The sequence below is a fragment of the Drosophila mojavensis genome, unplaced genomic scaffold (genome assembly GCF_018153725.1).
Source record: "Drosophila mojavensis isolate 15081-1352.22 unplaced genomic scaffold, ASM1815372v1 contig_74, whole genome shotgun sequence".
Taxonomy (NCBI): Eukaryota; Metazoa; Arthropoda; class Insecta; order Diptera; family Drosophilidae; genus Drosophila; species Drosophila mojavensis.
Window position 1 is genome coordinate 7,318,626 of NW_025318899.1, and position 25,488 is coordinate 7,344,113.

A 25,488-nucleotide genomic window follows, 5' to 3' on the forward strand; every position below is an offset into this window, starting at 1 on the left:
TAGGAACACTTAAAAGTAAACAAAATAATGCAGCTTGTACGGCACTCAATATGTAGCAATATGTTGCTGCTGTGCTTAGTATTGCAGGTACAACATCTAGATATTGCTGTCGTACAACCTGTCTAAAACTTTTATAGAAAGAAAAAGAAGGCTGAAAGTTATTATTAAGACTACTCAAACGTAGCTTATTTGTAATTGGAACTACAAATATTTGCCAGCAATAGCAACATGTTGCTGCTGTGTTACCCATGAGCAACATGTGCTTATTGCTGCCATGCAAAGCAGCTTAAGACTCGAAAGTACAAACTATTCTTCAGCTTCGACTGCGATACAGACAGTTTGTAGCTATTGCTGCCAATTCGCATGGCTCTTGCTGATAATTAAGCAGCTTATTGCCGGCAGCAACTGGCGATATTTTGCTCACATTAGGCATACAATCGTTAGTGAGAGGAAGGTGAGCGGGAAGGGGGAGAGGGAGCGAGGCGGACACAGTGGACTGTGAATGCGAGGTAATTATATTGCGCATTCGCTGGGATAAACCTGAACCCCATTGTCCCTCTGGTATGCTCCCCTTATTATTGTTGCTGCTGCTGCTTCTGCTGTCGTTATATTTTTGATGTTGTTTTGCTGCATATTTTGCCATTGGCATAATCTCATAAAAATGCTTTTGCTCTGCGGCGTCGATTTATGCGGGATCTGTGTTGCTGCTGGTTTTGCCAGTTGGTTGGCCGTCGTTGCGTCGCTTGGCATCGCTCGTTGATGCGTTAATTTGCATGCAACATGCACTATGATTACCCGCAGCAATTTGCAGCCGCAGCAGACAGAAAGAGAGAGAGAGAGAGAAAGAGAGAGAGAGAGAGAGAGAGAGAGCGAGCGCAACAGCAGCTGCTGCTGTTGCTATCGTCACGGGACAACAGCTGTCCAGCCTCTATTCGCCTACTGGGCGCACAGAATTCGTCTGCCAACAGTAGGCAGCCCAGGAGCGGGAGCTGAAGAGGCAGCAGAGCATTCAACTGGCTATTGGTTTATTTGTTTGGCTCTTTTGTTTGCCTGCTTGCTGTTTGTATAACCGTTTGCCCATCTGCAATGTTGCCAATCGCTGGCCAAACGGTATATCGTTTGCTGTGCGCCCAGTTGTATAATTTGCAATTGTTTGTTGTTATTATTGCTCGGCTACGCTACTTCACTCTGCTCTTGCTCATCAACAGCCGCAGCAGCAGCAGCAACAGCAACAGCAACATCATATAGTTATTGCAGCTGCTGTTGTTGTTGCTACAGTTTTTAATTATTAAAATGCTGCTGTTGCTGCTGCTGCTGCTGTTTTGTACGTTGTCAGCAATTTCCGCAATTGTTTGTTGTTGCTGCTTGTGCTCGACTTGAGTTATTCTTATATTACAGCAGGAGCAAAAAAAAGAAAGCTGCAAGATTTACCATTGCTGCTGCTGCTGTTGCTGCTGCTGTTGTTGTTGACTTATTGCGCATATTGTTTATTTTTGATTTGTTGAACATTTGTTTAACATTTGCCACAGCCTTTGTTTTTGCCAGCTTTATGCAATTTTTTGTTGTTGCTGTTGCTTTTAATATTATTATTATTGCTGCTGCTGCTGCTGCTGCTGCTGTTGCTGGTTTGTCTTTCACATCAGCTGGGCAGCAGGGCAGCTGTGACTCACTTGAATCACAGCGATGTACTTTTATTTATAGATTTGCAGTTTTATGTTCTTTGCGCTTGGCATTCTCATGCATGCTCGACTGCCACTTGAGAGCGACTCAGCAGGAGGAGCCTTTGCACTGGAATCAATTGGCCGGCTGACCGCTGTCGGCTGTTGCAGATCTTTAGAGTGCGCATTCTTTTTGGCACAAATTCATGGAATGCTTTGCAGCCGGACATCATAAACTAGTTGCAGTTGTAGCTGTGGCTCAGTGTTCTGTCTGGCATTTGCATTTACATTTGCAATTCGCAAATTTGCATTTGCATTTGCTTTCTCGCCAAATTTCTTTCGCAGATCTCTCGCCTAGATATGTCCAACAGGGGCATATTTGCATATAGATAGGCTTTGCTTGTGCAGCATCATAAATCTTAATAATTAATATAGACCAGGCCGCAAACACAGCCACATACACACACACACACAGTCTAAACAGAAGCCAGCCCACATATTGCAAAATATTTTCAATTAAATTTTTAATATGCTTTTCGAGGCAGACAATTTTTACGAATTGCTGACTTCTTTTTTTGGTGAGCTTGGTGTGGCGTCTGCCTGGCGCCTAGGCCAGCCACTCTGTGCGAAAGTGTGGCACGCTGCTGTCCAAAAAGAGGCATGCAACTTGGCAGCGTGTCGGCAGCTTTGGGGCTGAACTCTCGCCCTGGCAGTCGCATAATCGCAGTTGACATTTTCATTGCAAAATTAGCACAAAGTGCATGCGTGGCACACGGCGAGAGAGACAGAGAGAGAGACAGAGAGGGAGAGAGAGGTTGAAGCAGTATCTTGTAGTTACATATATGGAGCTTACATTGAAATGGGCGAATGCAAATAAATGGCAAGGAGATTGTCGCTGTTGCAGCAACCGCAATAAATTTAACATGCAAACGCAGACGTGGCGCCAAAATCTGCCAGCTTCGATGTCAGCGTCGCGTTGCATGTTGCAAGCTGCATCTCTGTACATATATTTGTGTGTGTGTGTGCGTGTTTGCCACGCGGTATTTGCCACACAAATTGAAAACTTATGCGCGCATTAACAATTTATCAGCTGAATTGCTGGGATTCTCGCCTCGTCGTGTGGCAGCTGCAATGCAAATGTGCCACAACAACAACAACAAGAATCGACTATATATATGTATATATGTATGTACATTGTAAATAAATAAAAAGTTCACTAGAGAGAAAACAAATAATTGGAAATAAAACAAATAAATATATGCAATGCAAATGCGTAAACGAATACGAAATTTGAGTGCGTCTCAGCTTCCTGAAAGCTCGCATCAATATGTAAAATATATGTATATAAAATATACGAAACAATGAAACTCACCCAGAGAAACAGTGAAGCCCAGATATGAAAGTCTTTTAATGAAACGAAAATAGAAATTTGCTGCTATCAAAGCAGCCAAAGCTGATAGAGCATTTTTAAGAACATTTGCGATAACAAAAACAAGAACTAAGCCAAGCAAGAATGCAGGCCAGTTAGATTAGGTAGCTGGCAGAATGAGTTGTATAAACAAATTATATTTAAATTGCTTGAAATTGCTTAAAATTTCAATTTTATAGAGCTAGACCTGAGTTGATTCGGTGCAGGTTGAAAAACTTTACTCACAAAAAACTTGGCTATAAATAAAAACGTTATAAATACTACTAAAATAATAAAATAGTTTTTGAAATTACTCGAGCTACCTCGAAAATTGTATTTAATACATTAATATTAGTTTTTTTGTTTTTAAATATTTTCAGTAGTCAAAAAAGCGAAAACTTTTATAGCGAGATATAAAAAAATGTTATACTAAAAATTATATTAAATTATGTTTATAAAACAGAAACTTGTGTTTATAAATTTTTTGTTATTGTACATCACAAAATTTATTTCAATGCAAACGGAGTTTGCAATTAAAAGATATAGCATCTCAAACTTTTGAAAAAGTTAATCCTATTTAGATTTGAGTCATACTGTATATAACAATATTAAATAGTTGATCGATGTGACTTAGCTTTGTTATATAAACTTCATTTTATTAATTTCATATTTCATTATATAACTATATACTTCAAATGACAGCCATAGATATAGGAACTGATTTGATATAAAACTCCGCTCAAGTTTAGCTGACATATTTTCCCCTAAGCGGCTCATTTTCCCCATGTTCAGCTATCAAATAGTAAACGGACTATAGTAAACTGATCAAACAACTTACATATAAGTGACTGATAGACGATCGGCGTCATATCAATTTGTCTACATTAAAGCAGCTCATATATCTTTGTAACACATATCATATATCTTCGTGGCTTATCTATGTGAGTCTCAAACATGCCAGGGCAGCGCATTGGAACCTTTCACAAAAAAAAATTAGAAGAAAAAAAAGAAAAAAACGTTATTAAAAGTATTGCAAAAACAAATTTCCATGCTAGTCATTATGTTTAACTGGACTAGAACCGGGTCAATGAACTGGTTTTGGTTTCTTTTTTATTAGAGTTGCGGCAGATCTCAGCCAGAGCAGATGACGATCTATGTGCCACAAACGTGTCATAATAATAACCGAACTCAACGAACCATAAAACCCGCTGGCAGTTCAAGCATATCGATGGGATCTACCGAGCACCCTCCCATCGACCTGTGCTCTATGCCCACTTCTTGGTCGTAATGTGCTATCGGACTTGTGTGTCTGTAGCTGTGTCTGTGTGTGTGCTCTTCCTCTTCTACTTCGATGTCGACGGCTGCTTGAGCATTTCTTTTTGGCCGCATTTTGTTGACTTAAACGTTATCGCTGTGGCCGCTGCACAAATTGTTGGTGTTTGACAAGTAGTCAACAATTTTCTTTATTTTGTTGATAACAATTATTGAACGCCCCTTGACACGCAGTCAACTTGAGCATGGGGCGGATGTTTTTGTTTTATTTGTGGACCTTTCGCCCGCTCCACCGAATGTGGAGTAGTTGTTGTTCATTAAAAATTTCATTCAGAATTTATGACCCTAGCCAATAGTTGATTTCTTGGCCCCCGCTCGGCGATCGCATTGAGTGCAGTCTCTCTCTCTCTCTCTCTCTCTCTCTCACTCTCCCTCTCACTCTCTCCCTCTCTGTGTTCATTCGAATTGATTTTCTATCAGAGCCATAAATTTCTGTGGAAAAACTGATATTATTACAAAAAATATTTATGATACACTTACTATGTACAGCCCCCCTCCCAATCTCTGGAACTTTGTGCTACAACACTTATTTGAAGCACAGCTCATACATTTCTATCTAAACATATTTGCAGGGAGACAAACACAAGTCAGTCTGAAGCTAGCAGAAGTTTGCACTCTGCACTTAGTCAGCATTTTCTTTAATTAGAACTAAAAGTTCTGCCCCTCGCTTCGGTTCGCCTCGTTGGCAGCTCCAATTTCCAACGCCTGACAAATTCATGAATTTCAACAAGATTTACAGCAAATTTTGCAAATTGAAAACGCATATAACATATGTGCTGTGTGTGTGTGTGTGTGTGTGGCGGGAGGGAGTGTGAAGCTAGGGGCAGTGGTGCGCTGTGCCAGTGCCAAATTATGTCAAGGTATGTTAAGCCACGCCTCCGCTGCCCTCCCCCCGACACACCCGCCCGAGTCGTGCATTTTGCGAGCTAAGCGTTTTCTTGGCTCACAGCCAAGTCTGATAATGCCAGCGAAAATCGGTATAGGCTGTAAGCAGCAACACAATGGCATTGCACCACTGCAGCACCACCAACAAGAGCAGCAGCAGCAACAGCAGCAGCAGCTACAACAGTTTCTCTTCCGCCATGCCTGTAGACAATTACAGTAAACAAATTCGCACACGTTTGCTAGCTTTTGCCTGCTGCGGTGACAGGCTGCAAAACAAGAGACAAAAATAGACAGCAGCAACAGCAACAGCAGCAACAGCAGCAACAGCAGCAGCAACAGCAACAGCAACAGCAACAACAGCAACAGCAGCAACAACAGCAGCAGCAACAGCAGCAGCATATATAACTCTAAGAAAAAAAATGCATAAAAGCTTTTCAGTTTGTGTGTGTGTGTGTGTGTGTGAGGGGCGTTGATGGCACGCCCACATGCCTTGCGGTCATGGCCATGCCCAGGCCCAAGCAGCTCGCATGTATTTTTGGCACAGGCACAGTTTTTGGCCATGCAAGAGATTTGCATTTTTTATGCCACGCCCCAACAGTGCCTACCATACGTATGGCCCTAGCATACTTTTCTGGGCCATGCAACTATGTGCATGTGTGCATGTGTGTGTGTGTGTGTGTGTGTGTCTCTGACAATTCAATTGAATTTGTGGTGCTGGCTCTTGAGGAAGCTGCTGCCGTTTACAGGTTTAAGTTGCAGCCAGTCGCCCAGGGCCAGACTGACTGACTCCAGCAGCAGCCTGACGAGGCAGCAGCAGTTGGCGAGTTGCCCATGTGGTCGAGTCCTTGCCGCACGCTGCTTGATTTATGAGCGGCAATTCAGCAAGGCAACGCATCAAAACGGCTTTTCGCATTGGATTGTAATGCATTTGCCATCAAATGATTCGCTTTATGAGTCAGCCTTTGTTTGCCTGTTTACTCTAGCATTTAAACCAGCCTCTCACACTCTCCATCTCCCTCACGCTCTCTCTGTCTCTGTCTCTGTTTCGGTCTTGTTTTGGCCTTGTTTTCTATTTAGCTGCAACACTTGTGTCATTTTCAATTTTCCATTTCATTTTGCTTGTTGAATTCGCATTGCCTGACATGGAAAATATGTGTCACGGCGACGTGCAGTCGGCCATGTTTCTCCAGTTGTGGCACATGCAACAACAACAGCAACAACAACAGCAACAACAACAGCAACAACAACAACGCACACAGTAGCTGCTTAAATTTAGCTGCTGATGTATGATCCGCGTCTGTTTACAGTTTTGTCAAGCTCATTTCGCTTGATTTTGCTTATTTTTTATTTCATTTGGCAACAACATCTGGCTCGACTTATACTATATGCTAATACGCCAAATGTAGGTGCAGCGCCGAACACATAAACATCATGTAAAAGCCATTAATTTAAATTATAAACCATAAAAGACAAAATAGGCAAGCTAAACACAGAAACAGATATACGAAGAGTGATAGAGAGGGTAGTAGAGGGAGAGGAATTGAGGCAGAGCTGTGTGCCTATGCCTTATATGTCGATTGCTTAAATTGTCGAGGTTGATGTTATTGTTGTTGCTGTTGCTGTTGTTGTTGCTGTTGTTGCTGTTGCTGCTGTTGTTTTTGTTGCTGCTGTTGTTTTTGTTGCTGTTGTCATTGTCATTGCAGTTGTCATAAAATGCGTGTCATCACGCCCACGCCACACAACACCCACTCTTACCCCTCTCTCTACCTCCCTCTCCCTCTCTCTCTCTCTCTCTCTCTCTCTCCAGCTTGCCTTGACAGCCTCTTAGCGAGTCGGCTGCACTTTGCTATCTACCCCTGGCTCAATTGTCACATGTGTGCTGACAACAGCGGCAGCCGCTATTAACACATGCATGCACACACACACACACACACACGCACACATGCATGCAGACATGCACACACGTGTGCATTGGCTTTAAATTTATGTGAATTATTATTGTCAAGTTACAAATGAGACAATTAGCTAAGGATGATCCAAAATAGCTTTCAAACAACCTGTTGACAGCTGCGTCTATATTATTTTTTGTTTAAAGTGAGCATAAAATAAGGAATGTGCTTAAATATGAGCTGCGACTGAGTTGGCAAATGGAAATTTGGAATGTCAATTAAATGTAGAAAGTGTGAAAAACCAAGTGCCAAATAACAATAAACAACTATTAAACAACAATGATGTGAATTCAGGGTTTATAGAGCAATGAGAGATTGAGAGTACATGAAAAAGAAGGAATTTCTGTATTCCTTTATATTTAGTAAAAATTTATGAAAAAAATAAAAAAATATAAAACTCTGCACCTAAATGTTAACAAGAACATTTTTAATGTTAAGTATACAAAATAAATAAATAAAATATATTTTTACTTTATTTTATTTTTTATTTTATATGTACTTAAAAACAAAAAAATATATAATATTAAATATTAAAAACAATATATATATATATATATATATATATATATATTTTTTTTTTTTTTTTTTTTTTTCAATTCTAACGCAAAAAATAAGTAAATTAAAATATAATAATAATATTTTTTTTTTTAATTTTAATTTTTTTAAATTATAACTAAAATAATTAGAGTCTCATTTATTGTTAAATCTTCAAACCGAACTAATGAATCTCCAATATTATTCCTTTATTTTACCATATGATATTATATATGATACAAGTTGTAAGCATGGGATTCTCAACTAGTTTAGGCTTAGCTTAGAGCAGCTCTACTCCACTCTGGCAAGGCAACTTGATGCTTCTAGTCAATGGCAAAGTCAGAGTCGGACGATTCTTGATAACGATCGACAGCTTATATCTTATTTATTGTTGACTAGCCAAGCATGACCTCGAGTCTGATAACTGGCTGAATTAAAACTGAATTTATAACAATAAGAGCATTGTCTTGGGCTTTATAGAGCCAACAGCTAAATTGTCAATTATGAGCAATTTCAGAGTTATAAACGCGCCCCGTTGTCGATAAAAAGCATTAAAAATAGTTTGAGCGAAACGAAAGAATGTAGAAAAACAAATATATGTCTTTTTATATATAATATATACATACATTCATATATATATATCTATATATATATCTATAAAGACAAATTTGGCGCCAATCAGCAACCACACAAAGGCCTTTGAGCCATAAACAATTAAGCGAAACACACGCCCACACACATAGAAATGATAATTTGAAGATGATTGAAACAGACGCAGATCGCAGATGACGAAAGAGTTAAAGCAGAGCTGCTCGAATATTTTGTTGCAGTGTATAATTTATAGTATTTAGATCATATATGATTCTAATGCAATTCGAATTATTATTCTCTTCTTCTTCTTCTTCCATTGCAGGCGCCACTTGCGGCGGCAGCTGTTGCAGCAACGCCACAGAGCTGGAACTGCGCCACAAGGCAGCTGGCAAATTCGAGCAGTTGCTGCATCATCATACGAGCAGCCTGCGCGGCATACTGGAGACCACGGCCAGTCAATTTCAAAGTGAGTGCAGCACACAGATATATACCACAATACACATACATATACAAATATATATATATATGAATCTATGAATCGCATTCGAAATGAGTGCAGCAAATGGCAAATGGAAAGCGACAAGGCGAAAAAACTGGGCAAATGGCAAACGCTTTTATGCAAATCAGTCAGTCTGAGGCAGTCGGAGTCGAGTCGCTTACTCAGACTCTGAAAAGTTTCAAGTAACAGATAAAAAACACAGACACACTCACACACACATACATGCACAAGCACACACATTTTCGTGAGCAATAAATTATTTATAATATGCAAATGCAAAAGCGTGGGCAGCTCCAAAATAAAAATGATGATGATAACTTTTGAGTTTAACAAAAATTAAACTTGAAATGCGAAATTGATTTGTAATTTGCATTTGTATGCAGATCAAAGCGACTCACGGCTATATACCTGTCCACACATAAACATACACATGCATATCATTATGTCTGTGTGTGTGTGTATGTATGTGGTAAAAGCATATCCATAACAAAGTCTTTGGCTGTTCCATATCCGCTGCGCGCTGTTTGGAATGCAACAAAGTGTCTGCATCTAATTAAAAAGGCATTAAATATTGATGTTGTTTGCGTGGCTGTCGCTTGTTGTTGCCATTGTTGTTGCTCTTTGGGGTTTTTGGACAATTTGCAAAGTTTGTTTGGGTCACGTTTTAGGACAACAGCAGCGGCAGCAGGAGCAGCAGCAGCAGGAGAACTTTTCAATGCCTGCAAATTGTTGTCGTACATGTTGTAAATCTCGCTTTAAAGGCGTGCCCTCCTCACCAGCTCAATATATGTATAGAAATATATGTATATATATATATATACATTTATATATTTTGCAGCTCTTGGAAATGGGCGCGCATTTGAAATTGAAAAGTTTTGTTTGCTGTGGCTGCACCCGACTTTTGCTTTGCAAATATATAAAAATATGCATATACATGTATATGCACATACATATACGTATATATACATACATATATATTTATACATATCAACTTATCCATTGTTTGCATTTTATGCTTAGCGCAATTCATTTAAATAAATTATTTTTGGCTCTTAAAACTCATGCAAAAAACGGGCATATTCGCTTGCTTATGATTATGTGACTGATTATGTGGCTTCTGTCAGCTAAGGCTGGATATGATAGCACTTGCTGAGACTTGAGACTTTATTAATACTGCAGACTTGTATAAAACTCGCCATATATAGCTACTGCTCGAATATGAATATTGCTTTCACTTTACAGCTTTCAGAAGAGTGAACTATAGCAATCTATGCTAAACAGACTGACGTTCCAAAGAGCAACAAATTTAATCTGAAATTTCAGTTAGTATCCCTTTTCTCAAAAACACCTTCAATATTATCTCAAAGGCGAGGAGTTCATTAATAAATTTCTGCAAATTTAGTCAAGAATCTAATCAGCTACACTATAGATATTGTATATATAGTTTTGTTATTACATTAAATTAATTATTATCTATATTCATAATTATATATATATTCATATTTATATTATATATATTCATTATTATATGTATTCTACGCGCAAGCCATATTTCTCCTTCTGATTATGGATTAACAAATTCTTGCAGCTGAATGCGTGTTTGACTTTTCTACATTTTTAATAAATTATGCCAAATTATTAGTCTTCAACCAAATACAATTAATGAGTATATTGCAGTCGGTTGCGCTCAGCTGCAAAGTTCTTAGTTGCTTTTGTCTGTTTGATTTAAGTGGCTTTCATTAGGGCATAATGCATGCCCTGCCTTATATGATATGCATTATATGCACACAAACTTATATATATATATATGTATACATATATAAAACATGCCCAGCCACATGCCCTTTAAGCTCTGCTGCTGCTGCTGCTCTTCGGTTCATTTTCTACATATTTAAAATGCGCAATGCATTGGCTGCCCTCGCCTGATGTCACATTAGAGCGCTGCGAGTCTCCCACGTTCGATGCAAAAATAAATTAATATGCAATCAGCGTGTTCATTTAGCATTGCAATCAAATTACATTTCAAATTACAATTTATTTAATACTTTTTTTTAAATGTGCTATGAAAAATAAATATGAATGTGAATGTGCGAATAAAAGCGAACGTGTGTAGGTTTTTATTTTATTTTTTTATTTTATTATATTATTAATTGAATAGCTGACTGCAAATTATGCTTCATTCTCGGAAATGATATATGATTTATGCTTGTCAAACAATAAGTTTGAGCCTTTGAGCCTTTTCTGCTTGTTTCAGATTGTGGGTATTTACCAAGCCGTAAAAGTTGTTGTTGCTTCTCCTGCTTCTCCTGCTGCTGCTGCTGCTGCTGCTGCTGCTGTTCCTTGTGCTTTTATGTCTTCACACACTGCTCATAAAAATTGATTTACCTCGTGCCAGCTGGTGCGACCGTGCGTATGCGTAATATTTGAGCGCTCAACACTCGGCGAATTGCCGCAACTATAAAGTTTTATGCATATTTCCATGCAAGTTTTGCTTTCTTGTTGTGCTTATTTGGTTTATTGTCGCCTTGCAGTGCTTACGCATTTAATATATATTTTATTGCTGGAGACTTGAGCACCAACAGCAACAACAATTGCTGCAGCAACAGCAGCAGCAAAAACAACAACAATTGCAGCTTGCAGCTTTTCCTGTCGTTTTTCCTGTTACTTTTTCCTCTCGCCCTGTATCACTTCAGTTGCGTCTTTCCGTTTCCTCTCGGATTGCTGTTTGCATTTTGTTTTGTTTTGTCTCGTTGCTTGGGCTTACATTGTTGCTGTTTCTGTTGCTATTGTTGTTGTTGCTGTTGCTGTTGCTCATGCTCATGCTCGTTCTGCTCTGTGCGTATGCATGTTTCGCATTATTTTTAAGCAAGCATTTGCGTGTGTAAACACGTTTCGCAGCTTACGAATTATGCCACGCCCCGTCTCCCTCCCCATCACTCTTTTGCGAGCCAACGCCCCATTCTGCAAAGTCTGCGGGCGCAATATGTCTCCATTGCATTTCGCACGTCGCACTTTTCCCATCTTCAGCTTAGTCTTGCCAGCCTCCTGCTCTTGCAGTCTCCTGGCTACCTCCCCGTAGCCCCATCTTGCCTCCTGCTCTATCTGCTGCCCCTCTCTCTCTTGTCTTCTGCTACCTCCATCTGCCCCTGATCCACTTTCAGCTCCGCTGCCATCTCTCGCCTTCTCCTCCCTTCCTCTTTCCTTATCTCCTGCTACTCCAGCCCCTCCCCCCGCCCATCTCTCTGCGTGCGCCTGCATAAAAGTTCCAAATGCTGACTTACTGATCAGCTCGCTTGGCTGCCAGCCTGACTGCCACAGACAAAAACTTTTGGCACTTTGTGGTAGCTAAAAAATAACAGAAAAAAAAAAAAAAAAATCGTTTTTCTTTTTATAAATTCTCGTATTTTTACAATGCAACAACAACAACAACAACAGCAGCAGCTAGAGCTGTGCGTGCACTTTCATAAGTCGCAACTTTCGTGGCACATTCCACTTGGCACTCGCCTCACTCGCTGCCCCCTTGCCTGCTCCCTGCTCCCTGCTCCCTGCATCTACCATGCCCACTCTCTGACTCACTCGAGCTGTTTGGCTGCCACAGCAAAATGTTTTTTTGGCCGTCAACGTTTGTTAACTGCTTTTGTTAGCTCAGCCACAAAGTGAAGCTGTTAGCCAAAGCCCAAGCTTGACTCCAAATGTGTTATCATTATCTCTTACTATGCAACTGCTACTGCAACTGCAACAATGTGGCAGCAACTTCAGCTAAGCCTGACCAAATCTGACTCATGATATTGAATAAAAAAAGTGCCGCCTGTCCAACTCGTTTGCCCAAACGGGAAAGAAAAAACTCCGCTTAATTCGTATATAAATTACACTACAAGTGCCGACCTTGAGAGTGCAGCTAAATTTACTGAATGAATCTCTCATCGCTTTTGGCATTAAAAATAAAAACCAGCTTATATTCAATTATTTATTTATTTATTAGTGAAACAAAGCAACATATTAATGGAGTCAGTTGTGGTTAGTCACAAAAATAAATATATATATATATATTTTTTTTTTATATTCTATACGTATGTAAATATGTATATCTATATGTATATTCAATTAATAAAACAAATGCGCAACAGGTTTCATTAATTACCAAAGCCAGCTGCGGCGCCATTTTGTCTGCCCTGCCTACAGTCTGCCTGTCTATCCGTCCCTCTGTGTGTCTATCTCTCAACCTCTCACAGTCTCTCCAATAATGTTAATAATCATTATAATTAGTTGCTAACCAATGCAGAACGCTTCAAGCGCTCACTTTTAATTGGCGGCACAAGTGAAAGAGCTAAGAACAGGTAAAAGTCTAGCCAAAAACGAATGCCAAATACACTAGAGGTGAATGATAAATAGAGCTATAAGGTGGTCAGTAAACAGTATAGGATAAGCATACCATATAAGCTAAAAGTCTAGCCAAAGTCGAATGCCTCTAGAGGTGAATGCTGGGAGGCGCTAAAGGGTAACGGATAATCATATCATATTATGAATCATATCATTATCATATCATATCACTTAAACTTGGTATCATTCCACAAACCCCATGCTATATGCAAGAGAGCTTGCTCTGAGGAAGAGTAAAGAAAGTTCCCTGGCGAAAGCTCAGCCAAACAGAGAGACAGAGCTACTCAGTCTTTTTCCCTGTGGATGCTGAAAGATCTAAGGGCAGCTCTGCCTCTCGCCTCAAATAGAGCTTAGAAGTCTGCTGCGGACTTGAAAGACAGCCAGATGGAACAGCTACAGCAGACAATTAATGCGTATGCTCTGAAGCACCTCAATATGACAGAAATACAAACCTATATATACAGTTACGTATATATACTGTATCCATGTAAAACCAAGTCGCGAGCCAAGCGCCCAGAGCCCAGAGTCAAGGAGACGTTGCTCGGCAAAAGTCATCCAATTATTTTGACATTGTGCAAGGCTCGAAGCCAGGCCAACGCAGCCAACACGTAGCCCACAGCTGTTGAAGTGGCTTGAGTCAAGTTGTTGTTGCTCGCATCTGGAATGGGGCGTGGCAGTGGCAGCGGCGGCGGCAGCGGCAGCGGCATCGGCACGCCTGCCCCACAGATAGCTAGTTACAAGCGAAGCACTTAAGCGCACTGTGCACCAAGCGCACAGTGTCTCGCATATCGATGCGCACGGGTCGGAATGAAATAGCGAATAGCAGATGCCAGCAATTATCATAGAGCAGATAGCAGATAGCAGCGGCATCGAGCATCGAGCATCGCAAGGCTTGCTGTAATTATGTCTGCTCCACCTTAGAGTCAACCAATCGAAAGCAAAGTAATATAAAGATGGCAAACACCTGGACTGGCGGCAATTCCCAGGGCCCACTGTGCCCAGGCTCTGACACTGGAGACTGCGCTGCGAGTCTAGCATAAAGCGATAGTAGCTAGAAGCAGATAGAAAGAGAGAGAGGTGGAAAGGGAGAGGGAGAGGGAGAGGAATAGAGCAAAATACATGCATATAAAATGCAAATAAAAAAGCAGATACTAAAATTGTAATATCCGCACAGGAACGCAGTGAGCGCTGGCAAACGGGCGGCGAATATAAAATATACAACAGAAAAAAAAAAAGAGAAGCTAAAAAAAACAAAAAAAAAAAAAAAAAAAGAAGGAAACCTTTTGGCCTATCCCTGCACACACACACACACACATGCATATGTCTATCTGTATGTGTATTTGCCCTGGCGTGGGAAACAACAAAGAATTGTGAAACGCGGTCGCCTCTGCCGACAGTTGGCGTTCTTTTTGGGGCTGGGCCCCGAGGTATGGAACCGGTCCAGCCGGGAGTTGGACCTGAACCTGGACTTGGACCTGGGTCTGTGCCTGAGCGCTCTGTCTGCTTGCCTGCCCACCATGCTCACCCGTGCTTAATCCCGCTTCAGCGCCAGCTCTGCTGGCTAATGAAGCAATGAAGCCTAGCGCTGATATTTGTTCTATGCATGCGAGAAGCGCTTGAATGGACCACCGGCTGACTGAGTCACTCAATCTGCCTCTCTCTCTCGCTCTCCCTGAAATAACATTGGCCACACTTGGCTGGAGCTCTGTCTAGTTCAATCAGCATGTCCGCTTTAGACATTCGAGTTGTCAAAGCTTGATGTGTGACTGTGAAAAACCTTAGACTAATGAAATTTTCATGTTACATTGGCCAAAAGCATTTGCCAAGTCCCACACAATAATCAGGTGCCCTATTAATGCTACCAAAAAGCAGAGACATGGGGAGAGAGGCGGGAAGAGAGGGAGAGAGCTGTGTGAGCGGAAGAGACCCAAATTGCAATTAGTTTTGCACAGCATATGAAACAACAAACAGTGTGTGTGTGTGTGTGTTTGTGTGTGTGTGTGTGTGTAAGCTGTGTTGTAGTTTTGAATATGCCCTCAGGCAGAGATATATCATTATACACACATACATGTACATATATATACTAGATATACATATGTGTGTGTGTGTATGCACACCAGCCCGTGGCTGACTCTGTTGCGTGTGGGCTGTATATATGTCTGTATGTATGTGTGTGTGTGTGTGTCTATGAAAACCTCAACTTAATTGCTCGCATTAGGCCAACAAAGCAGCTGCAATAATATTAAGTATACGCAGCGTTAACTCAGTCAAAGTCTCTTCGTCACAGTCACAGAAATTTCTTGCCAACTTGTTGCTAAGCATTTTATAACAATATTAATAGAAGAACATTTACATTTCAATTAGCATTTTCATTCTTCATTTTTAATTCATCTCTCTGCGAAAGAGCAGACGACTTGAAACTTGACTCATAGAGGCAAATAAGATAGAATAGTTGAGGCATAGCATCTGCTTCTTAAACTTATTCATTTCATACATAAGCGTTAATCAATTAATGATATTTTTGTATCTACAAAGTTAACTCATTGTATTACTTAGCTGCAGATAGTGCAGTAATTAGCGTGTCTACAGTATAAAGTTTAAAAACTCGTTTCTACTTGAGTGTTTTATATTAATTCATTAATGCACAATTATCATTAAGTCATAAATTGTGGAAATATTAAATGTGAATTTTAGAGCATATTGTTTTTGCTAAAATGAATGTAACAGAGCGAAGTGGGCAGGTGAATATGTATATATATATATATATATTTTGGAGAAACTCTAACTCTAACATAAATTGGGCAAATGGTATGTTTAGCTTTAGTTCTGTACTTTTTCAATATCTGTGCTATTTCCCTGCAAAAGCAAAGCATGCAGTTCAAACAGGGCATCTATAAGTCGTGCACTCCCAACTAGAGCACTTTTACTTTGCCACTTCTTTAGGCTATCTACAGCTGCTACAAGTAACTTACGAATTGACTAATGCCTAGCATCTGCACAACTAATAGCAGCATGTTAGCATATCATATAACACACTTATATATATTTATATACATACATATATATATATATATATACTCCCCGATATATATCTGCCTCATGTGCACTCTGGCGAACAATTTCGCCGCTCAATTAGCAATTAATGTGCGAATATCTGCGGCCATCAACGCATTTGCTAGCCGCTGTGTGTTAATTATTAAATGCAGACAGAGAGACAGAGACAGAAAGAGAGAGAGAGAGAGAGAGAGAGAGAGCGTGAAGCGGGGACAGTGGAGGGTCGATGGCCCATTCCAAAGGCGTCATTCAGCCACATTTCGAAGTGGATTAGCGGAAAGGATAATGGTTGAAGGGCTGCGCCGTTTCCTACTGTTAAGTGCATTCCCTCTGTGCTGTCTGCTGGCATACGAATTGCAGGCACTGTTCATAATTAATTGATCAATAACAAGGTTATTGTTCTATGGCAATTGATTAGCTCGCTCACACTCCGCTGCCGCATATCCTGCGCAATTATCGGCGGCAATTGACAAATGATTAGCTGGCCAAATACGCAGCTTGTTCCTGTTGCTATTGTTGATGTTGTTGTTGTTGTAGCTGTTGTTGTTATGGCAGCTGTTGGCAATGTTTATTTGCAGCGCAGCCAACAAAATCGCAAGAAAGCTAATTAAAAAGGGGTAAGCTCTGACGCATCAAAGGCCATTAGCCGATAAAGAGCCAGTGAGTTGGACAGCGAGACAGAGGGAAGGCAGAGCAAGACAGTCAGCCGAAGCCAAGCCCAAAAATGAACCCAAGGCTGAGAACGGAAATGCTTTGCACAGCAACAACAATAGCGGGAGCAAGAGGAAGAGCAAGAGCAACTCGCGTGTTGCGATGAGTATTAAAAAAAAAAAAAAAAATGAACTGAGTGAGTGCTTAGGCTGAGCATGCTCGAGTGGCAACTGCCCTGCACTGAGCTGCTGTTGGCATGAGTAGTTGTTGAGAGGCGCAGCTAATGATATTTTATGAGCTATCAGAGATGGCAACAATTTGGGTGGAGTGAGAAGCTCTTTAAATCATAATATAATAAACAAAAAAAAATAATATTCTCTAAATCAAAGCTAAAAAGAGAAACGAGCCAACGAATAGAGAAAGCGGAACTAGATATATAGACAATGGCAAAGAGAAAATAATATATATCTGAAATATGCACATTATTAATAATACATATTTATATAGCTCAAATAGTAAACGAGACTGACAAATTTATGCAGGCAGACAAAGGATAGGATGAACAGCTGAGCATGGTTAGAGCTATTCACCTACAGCTGCTGATCAGACATATATAGTATACATAACCTACATCCTACCCACGCCTACTTCAGCCTGTTACACAAAACCCATATACCCTCTTCAAGCACGTTCAGTGTATGTAGGGTATCATAAAAAAATATAAAACACTACCCAGGCTGAAATGTTTTTCGCCTTTGTGGTTTCTTGTTGTCGTTGTTGTTGTTGCTGTTGTTTGGCCAATTAACAAAAAGATTGACACTTTTATTTAAAAACCAAGTCGTTGGCCATAGAAAACAACAGATTGCAATTTAGAATTTGCCACGCTCTGCGAGCAGCTGGCAGAAGCGAGGCTAACAATCGGCAGATGAGATGAGACACAGGCAGAGGTCAAATTCTATAGAAGCTTAAATGTATATATATATATAGAGTGGGGATTTGTAAGCTGCGATAATAACGTGCCACCAGCTCGTGTTGCAAGTGTGTCTCTCTCTGCATGTGTGTGTGTGTGTGTGTGTGTCTCTGTCAGGTGTATCGCTTGCCAATCAATAATCTAATGCCTCACAATATCCACTCAGACAGCTCGCGCTGACACTTTGACAGATTATTTTGAGCAATGCTGTGATTAGCATACGAGTCGAGGTAGCTCAGAGGGGGGGATCGCAAAATACAACGATTTGATTGTTGATTGGCTCAACGATTCGATACGATTGATTGATCGGAAAATTGAGCATGGAGACTGACGATAAATGAAACAAAATAAGTTCAAATTAAGCATTTGTCAGGCTGGCTAAAAAGTAGACAGATTATTTTTTTTGTGAATGGAATTGACAATGGAAGTCGAGTCGAGTGCAATGAGTCAAGCGAATGAATGCGGCAAAGTTTTCCCAGCTAAGATGATTTCCATTGAGAATAAAAGCAACTATTTTATTGATTTGATTTGGCAAATATCAAACAAATAATAGAAAATCTGTTAGCTCTCTCTCTCTCTCTCTCTCTCTGTCTCACTCTCTACCTGCACATAATTTTGATTTAATTAACTAAAAGCATCATGAAACAATAGCAGCAACTTTTGCCTTAACGACCAACAGCAGCCAAATGGTAACAAATCCCAGGCAGCCCATTAAGTCAGCATTGCCAAATCCCAGCAGGGAGAGAGAGAGAGAGACAGAGAGAGAGAAAGGACTTATAGCTAGGCAGCACTCCAATAACAGAGTGATTAAATTTTACTACCATGTCGAACAAACAAATAATAAGAACACTTCTCCCCCCTCTGCGCTCCTCTGTGCCTTTGCAGGTCACGTCGTGGAGCTGGCCGAGCAGTCGGAGAACAAGACATTGAATGTTTTCTCGCAGGTTTACAGGCGCATGGAGCCGCTGTCCCGGATGCTCATACAGCAGCTCTACACGGAAATCATCAAGTATGTTGTGTTTGTGTGTGGTGCCTGAACTATTTACTCAACTTTCTCCCCCATCCCCTGCTCCCTCTGCAGCCACTTGAAGTACACGTCGAACTACAGCAGCAATAATGGCCAGGGCAATAGCATTTTGAATAGCCAGAGCAGCCTGGAGAGCGCACTGCACAAGTTCTTTGAGAATCTGTTCCCCGTTGCCTACCACCAGGCGGTGCATCTGACCAAGGACAATTATGGCGAGCTGCACGATGACTACACCAACTGCCTGAAGCACAACTATGATGATTTGCAGCCCTTCGGCCAGATACCCAAGGAAATTCAGACCAATCTGGTGCACAGCGTTCACATGTCCAACATCTTTATGAGCGCCCTGCTCCAGAGCGCCAAGGTGCTCAGCGAAACGGATGCTCTGTACGGCAAGCAGCTGACGGAGACCTGCAAGCTGCATCTGCTCAAGATGCACTACTGCCCCAACTGCAACGGGCACACGGAGCACAACAGGCCAAAGGTCTGCTACAGCTACTGCATGAACGTGATGCGGTAAGTGTGGGTGCAAAACTCTCAATCCTCGCCTGTTGCTCATGGTCCGCATGTTTGCTTTACAGCGGCTGCTCGGCTCAGTACTCGGGCTTGCTGGACGGTCCCTGGGCCAGTGTGGTCGAGGGCCTCGACAATCTGGTGGCTGGCCACATACGCTCCGAGAGCGGCATCATGAACACCATCAAGCAGCTGGACACCAAGCTCTCGGAGGCCATCATGAGAGCCATGGAAAATGGACCAGAGCTGGAGAAGAAGGTGAGTGGGTTGAACTGGGGTAGTGCTGTATAGGTGAGATGTTTGCTAGAGGATAAGGAAGGACTTTGTAATTGGGAAAGAGTTTCTTTATTGAATGGAACTATATTCATCTTTATCAAATTGAGAGTGTATTGATTATGATTATGATAGCCTGCAAACTACTTTTGAGCGCTTCATCATGTCTGCATATGAATGTCTGGGAGAAAACTGAGTGAGCAACCGATTGCATCGGCTCTTCAACAAGCTAGTTCCAGATTAGACAGAAACCTTTTATGAAGCGAATCATCTCTTGCGTATGTATTGGTATTGCATGAGAAGGTTACTCAGTCTCACTGAGAGAAAGTCGAACGTATCTCTCCCTAAATGATGTTCGGTAAAGGCGTGTCCGACCCGAATAGTTCGTCAGTAGAAGTAGAAAATAACCGAAGTCCCTTGCTGAGAGAGAGAGAGCGAGTGAGCATGTTCGGCTGACGAACAGAGCGTAAAGAAACGAACGATCAGCTGTTATTTGTAGAGTTCGCAGCTAGGAGAAGACTCAGTCGACACCATCCTCAAGGTTTTTTATTTTTTGTATATTTAGATTAAGTTGCCTAAGAGGTAGCAGAACATTGAACTTTAAATATTTCATCACAGAAAAAACTAAAAATAAAAGTCGAATAAATTCTTATAACTAGATCTTAAACGAGTTTCCAGTAATCTGACATATCAAATGTAGAGTCACTTCGAATATGAAATTTAAAAAGTTTATAGGACTTCAGTTGCCACTAAAATCTGGTATGCGTCCTCAGTAATCATTGCCTTTACTTCACATCTGATCCAGGACATGTACAGACATATCTGCCTCGCTTATGAACTCTGAGTGGCATTCAGAAATCAACTTGAATGCACTGCAGCTGCAAAATGATCCCATGTCAAGTTTCAATTAAATTCATACCCATTCTCTCACATAAATACACACATACATGCGCACACGTTCGACTTGTATTAAATTTAAACCATAATTACAATATTTAACATGTGAAGTGCTCGCATTACGAAAAGTATTTCCTCTTTGATGTGACAAGAGCGTGCGTGTTGCGCTGCAGCACAAGGACGTTAATTGCGGCTTAATTTATGAACATTTTAAATTAATTTTATGAGCGGCCTTCGGGCGGATGCCCCAATAGCAAATACCGAATGCCAAATGCCGCCAATGCAGCGTGCAACCAGTTTCTGGAGTGCTGCGAGTTCGAAACGGATTTAAACTGCTCAATTAGATGACATTTATTCAGCGAGTCGGCAGCGTGCAGCAAGTTGCAATTGACATGCAACGGCACGAGTTGCAGCTGGGCCCTGCTGGGGCATGGGGCAGACGATTAGCGTGGGGTACAGGAAATGCAGCTGAGCATGCGAACCAAGCTAAACCCATTCTCCACTCTATCTCTTTCTCCCTCTCTCTTTGCAGGTGAAGAAGACTTGTGGCACGCCCAATCTGCTGCCCTCGCTGACCGCCGCCGAGACGCAGCCGCTGCAGCAGCATGTGAGCATCAAGTGGGCAATGTCGCCAGAGGCTAGCATTCTGCACTTCCTGTCAACCATACAGAAGTCCAAGGACTTCTTCACCAACATCGTCTTCAAGTAAGTCAACTAACAATAACAACAACAACAGCAACACACAATTTGAATGCCACACACACGTAAGCGAGAAATGATATAAATATATTTGGAGTTTAATGTGTGCGGATGTCTGTACGCTGCATCTGGTTTTCCATACGGTAAAATCTGCCCAACGACTGCTTCAAAGAGCTGGCAACGTCTCCGAGGCCGATTCACTTGCCAATGGTGAACTTATTGTTAACGTCGCGCAGCATCTTGAGGACATCCTTAAGCAGGCACACGTAAAGCGGCGTGAAAATCGCAATAAAGAATATAATATTGGACAAAATACAATTCTTCACAATGGGACGACAGCCGGTCTAAGAAAGACAGAGATAGATAGAGAGAGAGAAGACAATTATTTAATAACATTTATGTAAAGGACTTGCACTTACTCCACGTGCTGCAACGGCCAAAGGACGAACAAGACAAAAGTTATGCGCAACATTGTGCACATATGTAACAAGTTCCTTGAACATTTTCAGGCTCCGAGCTTTAAAATATTTGATGTCAATGGATTTTATTGAGACTTGATGGAAATTCAAAATTTTTGTAGTTTCGATAAATGTTGCTTTAAGTTTGACGTGCCAAATGGGATTGAGCGCAGCTAGCTCAGTGGGGGAATTTCTCTCCAGATGTGAAGTCAAAGCTAACTGAGTTTTCGTTTCAGCTTCTGTGACGAGGACTACACACAGAGCAACGATCATCTCTGCTGGACCGGAGATCGGGTTGGCGACTACACACAGCTGTTGATAATGCCCGGCGAGGACAGGCAGCGCTACAATCCCGAGGTGCCCTGGGAGAACCAATCGCAGCTGACCAAGCTCAACGAGCTGGTGGACAAACTGCAGAAGATACGCAAAACCATCGGCGTGACGGTGAGTGTAGAGTCGAGTCGATAGAGCAGAGAGATCAGAGAGCCTATATGAATATTCATTATAATCGTGCTTATAGGCGCCTGTGAGCAACAATCATGACATTCAGAGCGACATGGGTCACGAGGGCTCCGGCGGCGGTGGTGGCGGCGGCGGCGTTGGCGTCGGCGGTCACATCAGCGACGACGAGGAGGAGTACAGCAGCATGCACGGCTCGGGCGATGGCTCCGGTGATGGTAGGTTTATTGCACAGCCCCGATGATTCCCTTAGAAATTACTGAAAATCTATTGCCCTTTCAGGTCCCATCTCGCACACCGACGACCCACTGGGCAGCACGCCCAACACCTTCGATGGCGAGTCGCGCGACAACTCAAAGGGCGCGTCGAGCGCGCTGACGGCCACTGCGACAAGCCTGCTTCTCACACTAGTCACACTCTATAGTAGTTGTAGTTAAAGCAGCACCCAAATCCCAAAAAGAAGAAAACAATGAGAAATATATATAAATAAAAAAAAAATATATATATATAAATATAATACGAAGGCAACGGTAGCAGTAGCAGCAGCAGCGCAATTAAAAATCTAATTATTATTATTATTATTAATATTATTATTTTCATTTTGATTATTATCTTTATTATTATTATTTGTGTAATGCCTAAGTTGTTACAATTAATTTATTAGTGTCTAAGCTAATTCGATTCTGCAAATTCAAAATCCGATTGGAGTTGCGTTACGTTACTCTGTTTGGCGTTGCCACCCCCTTCTATTTTGTTTTTTCTTTGTGTTTCCTCTTCTAGCTTTTCCCAACGCCTGAGCACTTAGCACCTCAACGCTGAATCCAATTAGACTTTTGTGCCATATAAATAAATGTGTTGCGAGGTTTGCACAAACAAAACACAAGAAACACACAAATATATTAAAGCAGAAACAAAATAGGCTCAACTTTGAAACAAACATGTTCTTGACAACTCATATGAATATATAAATATAAATATATATATATAAATACATACATAAATAGCCGTACAGTACGTAAATTATAAAAGCTCAATGTTCAAAGCGAATTGTTCCTTTTTTGGTGTAATTAAATAGAAACAAAAATAAATGAATAATACCGAGTAGTTGCTGTTTAAAGAGAGCTAGAGCTAGAGCTAGAGAGAGAGAGAGAGAGCGCAAGCAATACGTAAAATGAAAAATAAAAAGAATTTAAATATTTGAATGTGTTAAATAAGCAAACAAAATATTGAAACCCGAATAATTGTTATTCAACATTTTTGTGAGAGCTCAAAGATTATGAACAAGAAACAAGAAACAAGAAAAAAGAAAAATGCATAAAAATGGAATTTAGTTGAGTAAAACGCACATTTTTGGGAAAATAACTAGAAGACTTACAGCTTTATACGCATGAGACGATGAAAATCTATTAAATATGGTATATGAACTATGTATATCTATGGATATATATGTATACATAAATATCTTATATGTAGAATTATTTAAATTAATTATATAAATAATTGAACAATTTGAAATGAAATGTCATCAAATGCACACACACTAAATACCAGCTAAATATATATATTATGCAATTATTGATCTGAAGATGAGAACTGAGCAATTGCAATTGAGAATCAGCTTTTGATCAGCTTCAAAAAGAGAAAGGAAAATATTTAAAATTCACAATTTAATATTTTTTTTGTGTTGCAAAAAGTATACAAAAATATTGCAAAGGCAAAGAAAATATAAAAAATAAATACGTAAACATTTAAGAAAAAATATTGAAATATATATATAAATAAATATATATATACAAACATATGCATATGTAGTATATTAGCGTGTAAAGTGTAAAAAGAAAATGATTTATGAGAACATGAAATTTAGTTAGTAGCCAATTAACAAAAGGATAATAAACAATACAACAAATTGATCTACTTACTATAAACATAAAATCATACATATATATATACGACTATATATATGCATACTAATTACTAAAGACCATCGAGAAAGAACAACTGCGTTCGGTTGGATGTGTGTCTGTGTATGTTATAACTATGTATAATTATTATTTTTATTATTTAACTATTGCATGTGATTAATAATATTTAAGTTAAACGTAAACAAAACATATTATACTGTAACTTATGTATACCGCAACAACACACACTCACACAATGTGCGAAAAAAAAAAAAAACAAAAATATATAAGCAAATCATCTTTGTAAATCTATTCGAAGATAAAACCAATTGCAAAATGTGCACAAAAAAATTAAATGTACCACTTTTTAGACGCCTAAAAACCAATAAATAATTATGTAACAAAAAAGAGTCCAAATGTTTATTGAGAACGAACTTAAAGTAATTATGCATTTGCATATTTCCTTAAATACATTTTGTAATACTCAATTGAGCAAGCAATAAACGAACACATTTAAAATTCAAATTTAACGCGCCAGAAACTTTTTCAGCGCTGCCACCATTGCAAAAGCCTGCAAAAAATGCTGCCAACTTGTTATTCGATAGTTTCTATCGATATTATATTGTAGATAGCTTGAAAATGCGGAGCATATACTAATAAAAACAATACACAGCTTCATTAAAATGCATAATTTTAATGCATTTTTATGTAATTTCTTTGCCTTGTATTAAGAATACATCATATACTAAAGTGTGTTGGTTTCGAGCGTTACAAAATTAAAAATATTACAGCATTCAAATCATGTTCTAGTCGCTATAGGGTGATGGGGTGTACACAGCATACGTAGTACGGCGAGAATATCGCTATGAAGAATATCAGATTTGCAAAAAAACTGTTCTTCACTAGAGGACGACACGCAGTCTAAGGAAGAGAGAGAATGACAGTTAAATAACAGTTAAATTAGACCCTTCACTGGACTTACTCCACGCGCAACGGGCACAGGACGAGCCAGAAATAACTTTCGTGCTATGCTATGCATGTACGCAATAAGCTCATTGAACATTTTTAGGCTGTGGGTTCTAAAACTTTTCGTTTTACTTAAAGATTTATTACAAATTCAAATTTTGTTGGTTTGAATAAATGTTAAAAATTCGACTTGCCAAAAGGAATTACATTCAGATATCTCAATTATTGTTTATTTTCGTTCAATATACAATATCCAAAGCTAACTGAGTTTTCATTATGTATTTTGTGTGCCGAGGTCTGGCAACCCTGATGGCAGTCTCGCAGCTGGCACTAGTTCACAATGGAAAGCTATCGATAGTATCGGAAAAAAGGCGCGAACTC

At 40.1% G+C, this 25,488-nt stretch overlaps 2 protein-coding genes and 1 long non-coding RNA gene across 3 annotated transcripts in view; 1 reads left to right on the forward strand and 2 right to left on the reverse strand.

The window, feature by feature from the left end:
* Positions 1-22,704, forward strand: part of LOC6581691 (division abnormally delayed protein) — a 70,459-nt gene extending 47,755 nt beyond the window's left edge. The window contains exons 2-9 of the mRNA XM_002007377.4: positions 8,680-8,823; positions 18,797-18,920; positions 18,993-19,454; positions 19,520-19,709; positions 21,154-21,326; positions 22,015-22,222; positions 22,299-22,455; positions 22,520-22,704. Coding sequence (XP_002007413.1) covers positions 8,680-8,823; positions 18,797-18,920; positions 18,993-19,454; positions 19,520-19,709; positions 21,154-21,326; positions 22,015-22,222; positions 22,299-22,455; positions 22,520-22,674 — 1,613 coding nt within the window. The 3' untranslated portion in view covers positions 22,675-22,704. The remainder of the gene's footprint in view (positions 1-8,679; positions 8,824-18,796; positions 18,921-18,992; positions 19,455-19,519; positions 19,710-21,153; positions 21,327-22,014; positions 22,223-22,298; positions 22,456-22,519) is intronic.
* On the reverse strand, positions 19,680-20,502 carry LOC122757454. Its single transcript, XR_006357494.1, has 2 exons — positions 20,205-20,502; positions 19,680-20,144 (listed from the first exon to the last, which is right to left on the reverse strand). It is a non-coding gene; the product is annotated as an uncharacterized LOC122757454 (long non-coding RNA).
* Positions 21,368-21,957, reverse strand: LOC26527711. Its single transcript, XM_015161988.3, has 2 exons — positions 21,740-21,957; positions 21,368-21,664 (listed from the first exon to the last, which is right to left on the reverse strand). Exons 1-2 carry the CDS (start codon positions 21,821-21,823, stop codon positions 21,518-21,520), a joined length of 231 nt encoding a protein of 76 aa, XP_015017474.1. The 5' UTR covers positions 21,824-21,957; the 3' UTR covers positions 21,368-21,517.
* Positions 22,705-25,488: the final 2,784 nt, after the last annotated feature.

Excerpts from the sequence above, each read along its gene's own strand:
- LOC26527711 (XM_015161988.3), bottom strand. The coding sequence starts at position 21,823 with ATGTTCAAGGAACTTGTTACATATGTGCACAATGTTGCGCATAACTTT. Across the intron at positions 21,665-21,739 it reads TGGCCGTTGCAGCACGTGGA|ACCGGCTGTCGTCCCATTGT; the intron begins GTAAGTGCAAGT and ends TGTCTTTCTTAG.